General features: G+C 40.2%; 2 protein-coding genes across 2 annotated transcripts; both read right to left on the bottom strand.

Moving 5' to 3' along the window:
* Positions 1–402: 402 nt before the first annotated feature.
* Positions 403–11021, bottom strand: spag1a (sperm associated antigen 1a). Its single transcript, XM_080485519.1, has 8 exons — positions 10452–11021; positions 9216–9315; positions 7860–8012; positions 6723–6880; positions 4500–4641; positions 2705–2831; positions 2471–2608; positions 403–2388 (listed from the first exon to the last, which is right to left on the bottom strand). The coding sequence occupies exons 1-8, from the start codon at positions 10777–10779 to the stop codon at positions 2383–2385; spliced, it is 1152 nt and encodes a 383-aa protein (XP_080341645.1). The 5' UTR covers positions 10780–11021; the 3' UTR covers positions 403–2382.
* Positions 11022–12524: 1503 nt separating this feature from the next.
* polr2k (RNA polymerase II, I and III subunit K) lies at positions 12525–13964 on the bottom strand. The gene is made up of 4 exons (XM_080485053.1): positions 13868–13964; positions 13601–13668; positions 12933–13025; positions 12525–12644 (listed from the first exon to the last, which is right to left on the bottom strand). Exons 2-4 carry the CDS (start codon positions 13659–13661, stop codon positions 12622–12624), a joined length of 177 nt encoding a protein of 58 aa, XP_080341179.1. The 5' UTR covers positions 13662–13668; positions 13868–13964; the 3' UTR covers positions 12525–12621.
* Positions 13965–14371: the final 407 nt, after the last annotated feature.

Raw genomic sequence — 14371 nt, 5'->3', positions numbered from 1 at the left:
GTTTTGCAGGTTGAGCCAATTAGACACAAACACTTTTAACCCATTCACCCTCATTTGAAGGTTGTTTTTTTACATTTTTATTCTAGTTCCAGTAAAAGACTAAAACTGGAAGAAATGTAACTTTTAGAAAATAATTATTTAAACCATGTGAATTTGATGAACCAGAGTTTATATTCGATGTTGTTTTCTGAGACAACTTCTGAGAGTAATTACACTGATGTGACAAAAATACATTCTTTAAGTACAAGTTAATTTCTTTACTTTAATGAAAGTTGAAAAATGAATGAAGGTTTTGAGACGCACTCGAGCACAAAAGTGAGCATTAATTTTCTAAGTTGAAAACAACAATTACAGGTAATGATGTAATTGTGGGAAACATTTTTAATTCTTCTTTGTATTTTTGAATAAATTTCACTGTAACTCTGAATCATCCTCTGTAGAACTTAATACAGCTTACAACAAGTGGGAAGTTTAGATATCAGAAAATAATGATTTTTAAAATGGTTTGAAATGTTTATGTTCTATTAAATGTGTCTCAAGTGCATGTATCAGTTGATCACGTGCAGAGTTTATGTGCTTCTCCATTTAAAGCAATGTAATTTCACATTTCTAGGCTTGTGTACTTCCCCACATTAACTGTCTGCGTCACCGGTCTTAACAACTGACAATATAAACCTGCAAACTTAAAAAAAAAAGTATCATCTTTCTTTCACTTTCTCTGTATTTAATATTAGTATCTAATAATGTGAGGCCTCAGGTGACTACCGTAGTTCCCAGACTATATGTTGTATCCGTCTAAATGATTTAAAAAAAAACATTTCCCAGAAACTTTAAACTGTTTCTGCTGCTCTGCTCCTATTTCCTGATACATATTTTATAATTTTTTTAATTAAAGCTTTTCTGGGTAGCCGTTTCTTTTTGACGGCATTTTCCTTGCCCCTACAATAGTAATGGAGGTTTCCTTACTGTAGCAGCGTTCTGTTGTCATACAGTGCCATCTAGTGGTCCCAATATATCTTGATAGCCGTGTCACAATATAAATTCAAACAACAGTGAAACGATAAAAAAAACAAAAAAACCTTACGTATAGTCTGGAAAATACGATACATTATGGCGCTATTTGAATAAAACTGAAAGACGTTTGAATTGAGAGATGACTGATGATGCTACATGGAAAAAGGTCCAGGAAGATTTTAGAAATAGAAAAAAAGGGTTGGAGCTGCCGACGTTTAATGAAGCTCTGCTCAAAATGAGACTTTATGATGTTTGATGGTTTTGTAAGTTTTATTGAATATTTAATGGCTTTAAATTGGTTCTTTTGCATTATAGTTGCAAACATACGGTTATTTATTCTTTTGAGAAGAAAGAAATTGGGCCAAAATCCAACTGTGAGCAGGACTGGAAACACCCGGAGCTAAAGGAAGACGACACCGACCAACTGGACTTAACGCAGTGTTGTCCAACCCAGTGTTAACCTGCTCCGACATGAATGAATAATATTATAAACACAGAGCTGTTCCCCGAGGGAGATAACCCAACTCTGCTTTTATGATTTATCACACCAAGTAGGTTGACGTTCTGAAGAAAGCAACGATAAAAGTCGTGTTTGTCTCCGTGTGACGACTCGGTGCTAATGGATGAAGCGGGCCGCCATGTAACGCGTGTAAAACTGTCGCCACGAACAACCGGGATTGGACAACACTGTAAACCTGCGCTAAAGCTTTTCGAACAGTGGTGCCGGTTTATGGAAGAGCCTTTTCTTTATTGCTCGGCAGCTGTGTACACAGGTACGTCAGCCTCGCACTGCCATCGTGGATCTGCATAATGCAAGAACTGTGTCTCATACGTCCTTCAACACAAACTCAAATCAGTTTCTGTGACTTGTCTGAAGTTAGGAGCAAACATATTTTAAATAAATAAAGAAAAAGAGAAGAAAAAAAACAAAAACACCTCTAACGTTGGCGTGTTTCATCCTTGCTGTGGTAGAAATCTCGTTAAGGCACACGATTCACACGCTTCCCTTTCCCTCGGACAAAAAAAAAGACCCCAGCAGCTCGTGGAGTGAAACAGTATTTACAGTACGTTACATAATGATGTGAATGATTCCTAGTGCAAAGCGGGTCATCAGTACCTTCACGCTGACCTTTTTTTTTTTTTCTTTTTTTTTTTCCTCCAGAGTAAAGCTCCATGTTACGTGAGCCCGTGTGCTCGGGCGTCCGGGCGCGAGTCTGCGCACGCCGCGGAGCTGCGAAGCCGATCGTCGGAGGTGCGCTCGTTTTGTTCAGCTCGTTTTGTTCAGCTTCCAGCGGCTGGTGGCTTTAAAGATCAGTAACAGTACAGCATGGTGTCCACATGTCTTCTCCACGTGTGCCTTTGGAGACGTCACACCTGGAAGACATGATTCAAATATTTGCATCCTTTATGACTGAAAGACTGTTTGAAAACGGCCCATCATGATTCACCCGCTCACCCTCGCCGTGTGTGCGCCGTCGTCCAGCAGACTCTGTCTCAGGAGGCCCGTCACCTCCTCCAGCTCCTGCTCGGCCTCTCGGACTTTGGGGTCCAGCTGGAGGACTTCCTGCAGGTCGCTGCTGGCCGACAGGTAGTCCTGGGATCACGGACAGATTTTAAAAGTGCAAGTGCAAAGATTAGAAGCATGAAACGTTTACCGTTGTAAAGTAAAAAGAGCAGCGCGTTTGTGTACCTGTAGACCTTTGAAGGCCAGGGCTCGTCGGTAGAAGGCCTTCTTGTTGTCGGGCTCGAGCTGCAGCGCAGAGTCACAGTCCTGTTTGGCCTCTTCAAACCGATTTAGTTTCAGGAGACAAATAGCTCTGGAGGGAAATAAAACCAATTCAGACTGTTAGTGGACTGTTTTCCTTCTTCTCTGTCAGCTGCTCAATCCAGGTAATCCCCACAGCAGATCATTTGCCGCCATCTGCTCAGCCTTCTGTCTATAAACTGTTGGTATAAATCAAATATGTCCAAGAATCCAATCATTTTGCTCCACCTAATACTGACTTCTACAGACTGTCGGTTTGCACCTGTGAATGTGAGATCCTTTGAGAAAGATGATTTGCTTCCCTTGTTGAAGTGCTCTTCCTCTCTTTCTGTCCTCCAGTGAGCAGAGAGAGGCCGAGGTCAGAGTGTTCAGGTACAAATGTTCCTCTACTGAGTCGACTACAGACTCATTGATCCTTTATTTCACTGAGTTATAATCTGTGTGTCGAACCACAGCGTTAAACAACAATGTGCTGTGTTTTAACATATGACAAATACTTTGAATTAGCAGATTTGGTCACTGAAATAGAACAAATCATCCGCCGATATTAGATCTGGATCTCAAATTAACACAAAGTCATGAAAGAAAAGTTGGGAATAACTTTAATTTGACTGTTGTGCAGCAGTTTTTACTTTAATGATCAAAACCATTACATGTAGCATGACACAGGCAGTCTACATGATACCAGATGATCATATGGTGCCCTCTGCTGTTTTCACAATTATAAAATCCCAGAAGGAAAGAAACTGTCTTTACGTTACACTTGAACTCTGTTCTAATCTCTGTGGATGGTAGTTTGATTTTTCATACACGTATAACTGGGATTTTTTGTTCCGTTTTTCATATTTAACATAAAATTATACGATTATTTTTAACACCGGTTAAAAGCAGGATTTTAATCCAATGAGAGGGACAAGATTTCATCATGAACATTTGGACTTTTTAAACTCCTGACAATTTAAAAACTGGCGCGACTGTCTCTTTTCAGCAATGAAATCGACAATAACACAGAAAAGAGGATCTCCTTTTGAAGACACCGCTGCATTTCATCCACAGATTGATCATGTAGAAAAGAATAGAACTTTCTACACGCCTTTAAGTACGTAGAGCTGGTGCTTACAACAATAAAATTTGTAAAGCACTTTATTTGTAAAAAAAAAAATCTCATGATACTGCATGTGAAGATTCTAAAATAAAAGCGTAAGAACAAACCAATAAAAAAGTTTAAAGCAGATAATAATTCACAGGCTTCAGGCTTTGGGTCGTTTCTTGAAGCTCTGCAGGATTTGAAGAATTTAAGCAATGTTTGACAGTTCTCACATAATTTGAGGCAAAATCAGTCTTTGTGCCTCATTGAAAAATGTCTCCAGCTTAAGAAAGCTTGAAATCTGATCTTCAAAAATGGCTTGAAAGAAAAGTACAATCAAAAAATACCGTAAGAGAAACTTTTAATTTTAAATGAGTTTTTTCTTTTTGACTTTGAAAGGAACATTTTATATCTCTGGCTTATGATCTAGTAAAAACTGTTTGCACTTTGGTCTTGGGATGTTATGGAATGTGAAATAAATCTGGAACAGATAATTGAAATATAATACAGTATTTTCTGGTGTTTATATAAATGTGTCTTGTTTATTACAATGTAATGTGTCGGGCTGCATCTCACAAATAATCCACTTCTTTTAATTGAGGCTCAGACGGTCCTGTGGTGTTCGGCTGGTACCTGTTGGTGTAGACGGCACATTCGTCGTGCTTTAGGTCCAGACATTCACTGTACTTCTTCAGAGCCTCCTGGAACAAGCCTTGCTTCACTAAACTGTTTCCCTCCTGCTTTAGTAACGTAAAGCGAGCCTCTATTCTTCTGGCTGTCAGAAACAAGAAAAAGAAAGTTCAGTCAAATAATCACGCTGGAACAGATAAACACCTCGGGTCATTGTTGATGGGTCCGTCCAAACGAATCCATACGACGATGCGTTGTTCCTCGAAGAGGTTATTTATTTTCCCGCACAAGTTATAGATCCATGACTCAGACAGAGACGGTACTGAATGAGTTTGTCTTTAGAGCTTTTTCAGCTCGACGACTTCAGCCGACTGTTTGGTGACTCATCAATAAAAAAACGCATCAGGCTGTCGGCAGAGCGCTGAAGGAATGAGACTACAGCGGTCTACTGATGTGCTGAGGAAGTCAGGATGACGACTAATGAGCCGTGAAACACGCACATTGATGGAGTCCATCTGTACGGAGTAATGTACTGAAGACCTGATAGCTTTTTTTTTTTTTTTTAAACCCTTATTCGTTACTCCCATACACTAAAATACATTGTCAAGTATAAATGAAAATGCCTCGTCATGTTATCTATTTTCTTCTTTTGTCCAAAAAAAGAGGGAAACCACAGCACCGTAGCGGGGGGAAGAACATGCAAACTCCACATATAACAGGTCCAAACAGGAAGTGGCAGGCAGGTTTGTGAAACATACGACCAGTGGACCAAAATCCACATAAATACTAGGCATGAATTTTAAAAAGTAAATATAAAAACGGGATTTCTATCCAAGAGCAGAGGACGCAACACATCACTCATGCAGTGAAAACCAACAACCTCGCTGTCCAAGTAGCATTAGATTCAAATCCTACTGCAAGGGTGAATTTTACTTTGACATGTTACTGTATTTCACAGCAGGAGGTATTGTTAAAAAATGCACAACATTCAAATTTTTTCTCAAAACGGTTCAACTTAATCAGACATTGCAAAGATATATTTATTAAGTTGAATCTTTTTTCAAAGAGTAATCTTGTATCTTTGCACTAAATATTATGAAACTATCTGTGTCGTTATATAATATTAATGAAAGTTGGTCACAGACCCATCAGTACTTTTTCCCTGAACTCTTTACCCTTTGATAGCAGGGATCTGCTCCTGTGCCCTGTAACCCTGAACTGGATAAAGCTTTATAGAAGATGGCCAGATAGATAAAAGACTCCCTCACCGAGATCAAACAAAGAGACACGGATCAAACGAGCTTTATTCCTGCGTTATTCCCACTGTCGCTCTTCTGCAGCTTTGGCTTTGTTCGGTTCGGGCTGCGGTGGCCTGTTGGGCCATTTCACTGTGCATTTTATACATTTGTAGTCAACATTAACACCTGGTTTGATGACACCGTTAAAAAGCGTGTTTTCGCGTGCAGCAGCGTTTAATAAAAGCGTTAAAACACTTGTTGCACCAATACAGCCGTGATGCTACACCCTGACAGGTTGAACCGGTTTCATCAGTTTCCCCAGCAACAGAAGCTATTCTGAGATTCACTATTTGGTGTGCGCGCTGCACTCATTAACTGTTTATGTACGTCTGCATACGAGTCCACGTATACATCTGCACAAGTAAAGTCCCTGGGGTAGAATTTGTGATGTGACCAAAGTGTGATTTTACGCGTCGGTGTAGATGCTGCTTGTTATGGGCGTGTACTCAGCGCAGGCTTTTAAATATATTTGCATTCACGGTGGAGTCTTCTGGTCTGTGTGAGCACTTGGAGCCGAGAGGAAATCTGACCTGGATTGTTCCATTACAGCAGCACTATGCTCTGTGTGGATCGCCTTCCCTCTGCATTATTAATGGTGCACACACACACACACACACACACATACACACACGCACACACTCAGCAGGAGAGCCTTCACCAGCTCGCAGCAGTTCCACTCTGATGCTCACTGAGTGACTTCTGCCGCTGCTTCATGATCCCCGTCGTTCAAAGTGGAGTGAATTCTATTATGCTGCAATTCATTCTGCAACATTTCTTTTTTTTTTTTACACTAAGTCTTTTACAAACAGTTTTTCCAGAGTGTGTCTCCTGTGAATCACATGATCAGTGTTATCCCAGCCCAGTCCTTAATGTGGAATTAATGTGGAGAATAAATTTGAATGGGCTACAAGCAGCTGACGTGGCTCACCTTCGTCCTGCGTGGCGCGAGCGGCCCGAGCCTGGGCCTGCTCCACGCTGACCGGCTTCGCTCTGTGCTGCTGCTGCACAGACAGAGGGACGGCCGGGATCTCTGGAAGATTCTCTCTCCACGCAGGCCCGTCCTGCTCAATCAGCATCTTGGTGATCCTGGCAGGAGATGAGGGCAGCGAGACAAGACAGGAGGGTTACATTTGCAGCGGTGATGCCGTAAACGCTGCAGGATTTCTGGCCTCTGATCTTTATGCATGCAGACTAAACTCTCAGAGGAAGACAGAGCTGAGCTGCTTCACAGGAAAAGAGAGAGACCACAGTTTACAACAAAACAAGAGCTTATTAAAGACTTTAAATTCAACTAATGACTAAATGATTAGAGGAATGGCTACATATGTTTCTACATGTGAAAAATTTACAAGGAATATATAAAGGCAACTACTTCTAATAACAATAAAACGTAGAGAGAGTGTCTCTACAAGCCTTTAATAGGTGGTCTGTTAATATGGAAGCTTTGCACGTGAACATATAGTTCAAAAACAGTAGCCAATAAAATAAAAGTGCTTAAGCTTAAGAAGATTCTATAAAAAACAAACATACATGAACCATAAATCCACACTGAGCATGACTTCTGTGCACATAGTAGAAAAAAAAAAGATTAAAGTATAGATGGATGTGAAAACTTCTTAAGAAGACCAAAGAAAAAGAAACATCAATGTTAATGTGAAGTTTCTTTCAGAATGTTACTGTTACTCAGCACCACACAGGTTACAGTAAAATACCCAGTGTATTAAGTTCTAGAATACAAAAATGCAAAACCTGTGCGGGGTGATGCTTTTCAGATCTTTTTTAACGCTAACTTTACAGTAATTATAAGAAAATATTTCAAAAACAATAAGTATAGTTGATAACTAAGAATTATTTTATTTGAACACAGGTTTTTTTTAAGTAAACGTAGTGTCGGTAGCCATTTCCAATAAGATATTGTGAAAAGCAAGTAGTTGGCCAAGACGTGTGGTACGCTTCAAGAAAACTATGGAATCATCAGAGGCCACTATCTCCAAACTCTGACTGAAAGTCCCCACACAGTGTTCAGTGTACATGTTCCCCCCCCCCCTTTTTGTGCTGAGCTGACCTGTGAATGCTGTCGTGAGCGGCCTGCACCCCGGTGTCGATCTGCAGGACAGTCTTATAATCCGCGTAGGCCTTCCTGTAGCGCTCCAGTGACTCATAGGCCATGGCTCTGCGCAGCAGCGGCTTCAGAGAGAAGGGCTGCAGCTCCAAAGCTCTAAGAGGATCAGAGAGACGCGCAGACGGAGGATCAAACCGCCTGCCCCTCTGCTCTGTATCGCCGGTGTAACTCTGATCATCTACGGCTTGATATGCTGGATAAATGTACATCATGAGCAGTCATGAAGCTCGGTCATATACTCATTAAAACTGAACACATGAAATGAACACGTAGGAATTCTATGTGTCAAATTCAACAGCATCAACAAGAAGCAGAAGAAAATGCTTCGGAGGTTCCTGAAAGAGTAAAACATGCCAAGAATCATCACGAGTCTGTTCCCTTCTCATCTCTGTTTACGTTCGTCTTATTAACATACTAAAGTTTGGCTCTCGGTTCCCCCTGTGGGCAAAGGAGGAAAAAAACTAAATACAAGTACTTAGATACTATAAATAAAGCATCTTTACATTTCTGTGAAATTTTACACATAAACATTTGAGCCCGAATATGTGCGTATTTAAATTTCAATCAGTTCCTTTTAAAAGTCATCGTTTCAATCAGTCGTTGCATCATATTGTGCTTCCCAGCTTCAAACCTAAAAGAACAATGATGACATTGACCACAGAGACGTCTTCCAATCCGACCCCCCATTCACCATGTAATGCCTGTTAAAGTTACTGTAGCAGAATAAAACCTGCGAGATAAAGAGATGAAGTCCATCTGGGTCACTTTACAAACCCACTGTCCCAAATTCAATATAAATATAAACTAAAACACAATTAGCCAATAGAAATGTCCTACAAATGAGTATTATTTTAAGCGTTTATTTTCATTCCCAAATGAGAATTGCCAGTTGATTTGACTTGAGGGGCCGAGGGTAAAGTGATTGCTTGCTTTTGATGGGAGGGACACAGTCATTTATTTAACAAAATAAAGTAGGGAGGCAACAGAAGGACAGAAGACACAACGTAAACACTCGCGCTGTGTATGTTTACTGGTGCGATCAATAAGCAAGTGCTTCTTTTACTTCAGATCTCCGTTTTCACTTTGGTTTGCAATTATTTTTGATTTCCTGTTGGTGATCTTTACTCGTTACTCGATGAAATGTGTGAGGTTGTGCTGTTTCTGTCCATTTTGACATGACGTGCCGCTGGAATTCTTAATTTCCCCCGAGGGAAGCCGTCCGGAATGATCAATAAAGTTTAATCTAAACCGATGTCAAAACCACAAAAAGGTCTCATAAAGCAGATACTGTCCACATACTTGGTGCAGTCCTGTATGCAGTCCGAGCTGTTCCCGTCCTTCAGGTAACAGGCAGCTCTGTTGGAGTACAGAATGCACAGGTCTTCTGGGCTGTCAATGCCTGCAGGGAAGGACAAACCAACACTCGTCAGGCTCTGAAAGGACTCCAACCATCGACACTGATCTCAAAAGCAGATCTGAGAGCAGCTCATTTAACCATCAGATTATTTAAATGCTCCGCCTCTAACAATATGATGAGTTTGAACATTATGAGCTGAAGTGCTCCAAAAAAAAAAAAAAATTAAATAAACAGAGTGAAAGCAGATTTAATTAAAGTAGTCAATGCTTTTCTCAAAGCATCTTCTGCTCTTTCTAATCATGTTAACACTCGCTACAATGCTGCAGAAAGGAAATCGAACCCTCGCCAGCTACGAGGGTAAAAGTTGGCTGCGCTCTCCTCAAGGTGCAGCATGACATCCAGTCTCTGCTAAAAGGCCCATGCACCACCAGCACATGGCCTCCGTCTGCACTGCTGCTGCTGTCTGGTGCCAACAGTCCTCTGCATTCACAAATCACTCTTATGTCTCAGATACCAGCTTCCTCCTTATACACACATATATATATATATATATGAAACTTTCAAAAAGAAAACAACAGATAATTGACACAGGATCCTGTGGATAATGAAGCCAAATGACACTCCGATTCGACTTGTATGTGATACCTGCATGAGGACTGATGAACATATGATACAAGAGGTTTTCTAGCCGCCTCTGCCATCTATACGCTGCTGTCAGAGGCTGACTGGTAAGACTAAAGACTAAACTCTTGTCTTTACACAGAATTGATTTCACTTCATATAAAACCATTTAAACACGTGTTTACAGGCATCTTGAACAAGAAAACATCTGATTAAATCCTAAAGGTTAGCACCAGTTACATTAATAAATTACAAACGCATTACTGTATTTTGGGGTAGTTGTACTTTTAAGTCATTAAACTCATATCCAAGTACAATATACACAAACCCTCTACTTCGAAAATTCTAAGGCCTATTTGTTTGTTTGAATAATGACTTTGAATAAAGATGTTTTATTCTGGTAATCTGATTTGAATATCTGTTACAAGCAGCAATAAAGGTACGAAGTTTGAGCTTTGACAAGAGAAACAAAGAAACTCCTCTGGTGAACTGATGATGATGGAACGCTCCTTCACTAGATGGATATTACTAATTAATCGGTTTTACAAGCGTCTGACCTGCTTCAGCACATCCGTCTATGGCCTGGCTGTATTTCTCCACAGCCTCTGCGAACTGTCCCTGTTTGAAGAGGTGGTTCCCCTGGTTCTTCAGGCGGCCCAGGTGAGGAGGCAGGGCCCCGGCGGGGGCGTCCAGGTAACTTGTGTCCACTGCGGGTCTTCCCTGCGGCTCCCTCTCGCCGCCGGCCGCAGTTCTGTTTTCTCCCGGAGTGCCGTTCACCGGCCCTCGCTCCCTCTCCGGAGCTCCGGGGGTCCGGGGCTTCCCGGCGCCGGTCCTCGCCGCGCCTCCTCCTCCGCTGCCCGGCGGTTTGTCCTGCGCGTTCCCCATGGCTGCCCTCTCCCTCCGCAGTGTGCTGCGGCTCTGCCTCCCGTCGCCTCTCCTCTGAGCTGCAGCCGCATCTGTGGCCGGCTGAGCGGGGAAATCTGCAGGAGGACACACCTCCGGATAGGAGCGGCGTCAGGGCTGATGTCAGTGCGGTGGAAAGGGGGGCGCTGCAGGCGGATCCCGGCGCCCCGAGATCCAGAGAACAAGTCCTCAGTCCTGCACGACACAGCAAACACAAAGGAAACGACGACAGCCTCTCCCCTCCTCAACACACAACAAAACGTCACAGGAAAACATACAAAACAACGAGGCAAAAATACACGCCAGCATCTTTAATGTGCATTATTAATATATACAATTAGTACAACACATCGACACTCTTTATATCGTAAATACCTATAGATTTATCGAAGCTCATTAAATTCCCTTAGGAAATGAATCATTTTTGTAAAATATTGATCAATTAATTACAAGAAAATTACATTAGTCAAAAAAAGCAAACCGTTTCAAGAATATTTTGTTTCTGGAATATTTAACTATTTCCAGAGTCATTTAAAAACTCACCAGTACAAAGAGCTCTTTATCTTGTTTTGCTTTTCAAGTAAGAAAGAAAATGTTGCATCTCAGTTAGATATACATTTTACTAATGAGATGAATGTGTTAGGATTTAGAAAATAAAATATTGAGAAAGGGAAATTTTGAAATAGTAATGAAAAGAAAAGGATAAAAAAAAAAGCAGATTCTCCCATTGAGTCATTTGTTTACAGTATTATTCAGTTCACAGTATTTTTTGCTGATTTTGACCATTGTGAATAATACAAATACTAGATACTTATTTAATTTGATATATTTGGCAGATCAGGTAAGTACAATCTGTGTCTTCTTTTGAATCTCTCTCAAAAACATATTTACATTACTTTAAATACCTTCCTTCCCGTGGGCTCACCACCCGCAGGAAAGGTTCTTAATTGGTGCAATGTGATCTGGGTGACAGTGCTCAGACCATAGACATATACACATATATATATATGTGTATATGTCTATGGCTCAGACTGCCACCCCCGTGACCCGGAAACGGATTAGCGGGAGAAAATGGTTGGTTGGTTGGTTGGATGGATTAAATATCTTCCATTCATCCATTTTCTATATGGCTTTACCCTGCTCAAGGGCACGGGGTTTAGGAACCAATCCCATCTAGATCTAGAGTATATGTTGATTTTTAATAATCAATTTGAAATAGTTTTGATACGTGTTTTTTTACTACTAAATTATATTTTGTATTGAGAATACCTGCACTGCCCAGCTCCATCCAACAAATGACACAAAACACGATTTTACTTGTCTTGGCATGAAAACACAAATGTTGCTGATTTCATTCGTGAAATATCACACCTATTGGTATTTTATTTCAAAGGGATGCTTTATATTTTACATGGGCATTTCCTTTAAAGATCAGGTGTTATCAATAAACAAAGTGTAGATTCAGTGGTAAGAATTAGTTAATTGTGCTGCTTTGAATGTAATTCACTTGTTTATTGCAAACAATCAAATATATATTTGCAGGTGTGAATTAACTTTCATTGCTCTTTGGAAAACATCAAATTTCACCATGTGGGATTAATAAAGTCTGATATTATCTTATCTTATATAGGACCTTCAAACAAAATATTAAGGTGAGTACAACCAAGACCACTTCAAACAGAGTTTTCCTCATAAAATTGTCATATTGGCGATAAAAGAAGTCAGAATTGTGAAACCAAGCCACAAGGTCTATTTATTTACATCGTCATACACTACAAAAACAGTCAACAACAACAACAGTCAAAACTGCTTCTCTCCTCGTCTTCATCGGGCATCAAAAACCACCACTGGAATCAAAGAGTCAAGGAAATGCAAAGATATGATTGTACATAAACACGTCATTTAAACTAAAAACAAATAACTTAAGGATATTCTTAACTATGAAGTCCCTCGTGTGATCATTATAAGGTAAATCGATGACTATTCGTTTACGTACTTTGTGTAAGTGAAGTTGCTGTATATAGTAATGCAAAAAATAATGCTCATTGCAACACAACTTCAAGCCAGGAAATTATTTAAAGACATGCCACCCCTCCCTCCCTCCCTCCCACAGACAGCTGTAGAAAAAATGATACATCTCTTTGTCCTCTTCTTGTACATGATCCTGTAGCCGCACTCTCTGCATCTGATGGGATCACGGGCCTTGATTTCATTTTCAGTGTGACATTCTGCAAAGGAGAATAAAAATTACAATGTGTTAACATCGGCACAGTGCTGCATGTATGACATACAAATGAGAATATAGTCAATCACTACTTTAAAAAAAATCACTCAAATAATCTAAATCTCTCTGGACTGTTTTTAGGAATGAAACATAACTTTGAAGGTTTTGGTTTTTCTATAGTATCAGGTATTTTCTATCGATAAGACAAGATAAATACAACACACATTTAATATTAATTTAAAGACTTCAAAACCTACAAAAAACAGAAGTGATTAAATGTTAAAATGTCTCAATGGCAGTGGTGAAAATAACATCTGATGGATAAAGGAAGCGATTCTGACTCATCTACAGTAGATTATACGATTCAACATAATATACATATGTACTACAAACGCAGGACTGTTAGGTTTATTGGAGTCTTTTTATGTAGTTGCATTAAAGCAAAGCTTGTGGTCATTATTTTCACCCCTTTATGAACATTAATAAAGTGAGGTACCAAACTCAGAAGAAAGTGCCACAACAGTGATAGTAGTTGCTTTTTGAGCTGCTGTATGAACACCAATGAGAGTAGGAAAATACCTCCACATATGTATATCATAGGCTGCTGCTTTGGCGGCTGTACGTCCTTCGGTGCGTCCATTTTTATCCTATAAAGACAAGAAACATCAAAGATCTGCGGCTCCAGCAGGCTAACATGAACAGCATGGTGCTGCCCACGTTAACAAGAAACTTCTCTTTACGCCCAGACAGGGAGTAACAAACAAGCTAAATTGGTCTACAAACAAAAAATACATTATTTATAGACTAAATTTCATTAATAGGTCACATAAACAGGAGATAGCTCACCGTTTTTGTCGCCACTGTTAGCTGTTTACAGCTAACGCACGACGTCTTGTTCGAACATGCGCAGAAGCGCTAAAGCGACACGGATCGTGGTTGGTCCATTTCTTCTTCGACGCTCTAATTGCAAGTGCATTCTGCTTCTTCTTCTTGGTTTAGGGAGTCTAGTCGCTGCAATGGGGTATTGCTGTCTTCTACAGTTTGTAATCCGCAATTCCTTACGCCAGTCATTTAGCTTTTCTGGTACAATCCAATACAATGTAGGTAGTAAAAAAACAACAACAAAACAACAAAAAAACAATGTTGCAGTCGCAAGTGCATTCTTTATGACTGATAATTATATACTGCCACCAATAGCAAATAGTTAGAGTCACAATACATCAGATGGACTTGTGATGCTGTAAATTGCCTGAAAACACTTTACTCTATATCAGTTATCTGTTGTTTGGGCTACACGGATGGAAAAATCAAATATTGGACTGTCTGTTAATACGGCCTAATATGGCATTG

The sequence above is a fragment of the Lipophrys pholis genome (assembly GCF_963383615.2).
Source record: "Lipophrys pholis genome assembly, chromosome: 17".
In the NCBI taxonomy this organism is placed as follows: domain Eukaryota; kingdom Metazoa; phylum Chordata; class Actinopteri; order Blenniiformes; family Blenniidae; genus Lipophrys; species Lipophrys pholis.
Note: the sequence above shows the minus strand (reverse complement) of the source record. Positions and strands in the feature narration are given on the sequence as shown.

What these genes read in the sequence shown, in the direction of transcription:
- spag1a (XM_080485519.1), bottom strand. Translation starts at nt 10,779, where the DNA reads ATGGGGAACGCGCAGGACAAACCGCCGGGCAGCGGAGGAGGAGGCGCG. An exon ending in AGACGGATGTGCTGAAGCAG is followed by an intron (nt 9,316 to 10,451) that starts GTCAGACGCTTG and finishes CCTTCCCTGCAG; the next exon opens with GCATTGACAGCCCAGAAGAC. An exon ending in TCGCGCCACGCAGGACGAAG is followed by an intron (nt 4,642 to 6,722) that starts GTGAGCCACGTC and finishes TGTTTCTGACAG; the next exon opens with CCAGAAGAATAGAGGCTCGC.
- polr2k (XM_080485053.1), bottom strand. Translation starts at nt 13,661, where the DNA reads ATGGACGCACCGAAGGACGTACAGCCGCCAAAGCAGCAGCCTATGATA. An exon ending in TATGATATACATATGTGGAG is followed by an intron (nt 13,026 to 13,600) that starts GTATTTTCCTAC and finishes TCTCCTTTGCAG; the next exon opens with AATGTCACACTGAAAATGAA. An exon ending in CAAGAAGAGGACAAAGAGAT is followed by an intron (nt 12,645 to 12,932) that starts GTATCATTTTTT and finishes CTTTGATTCCAG; the next exon opens with TGGTGGTTTTTGATGCCCGA.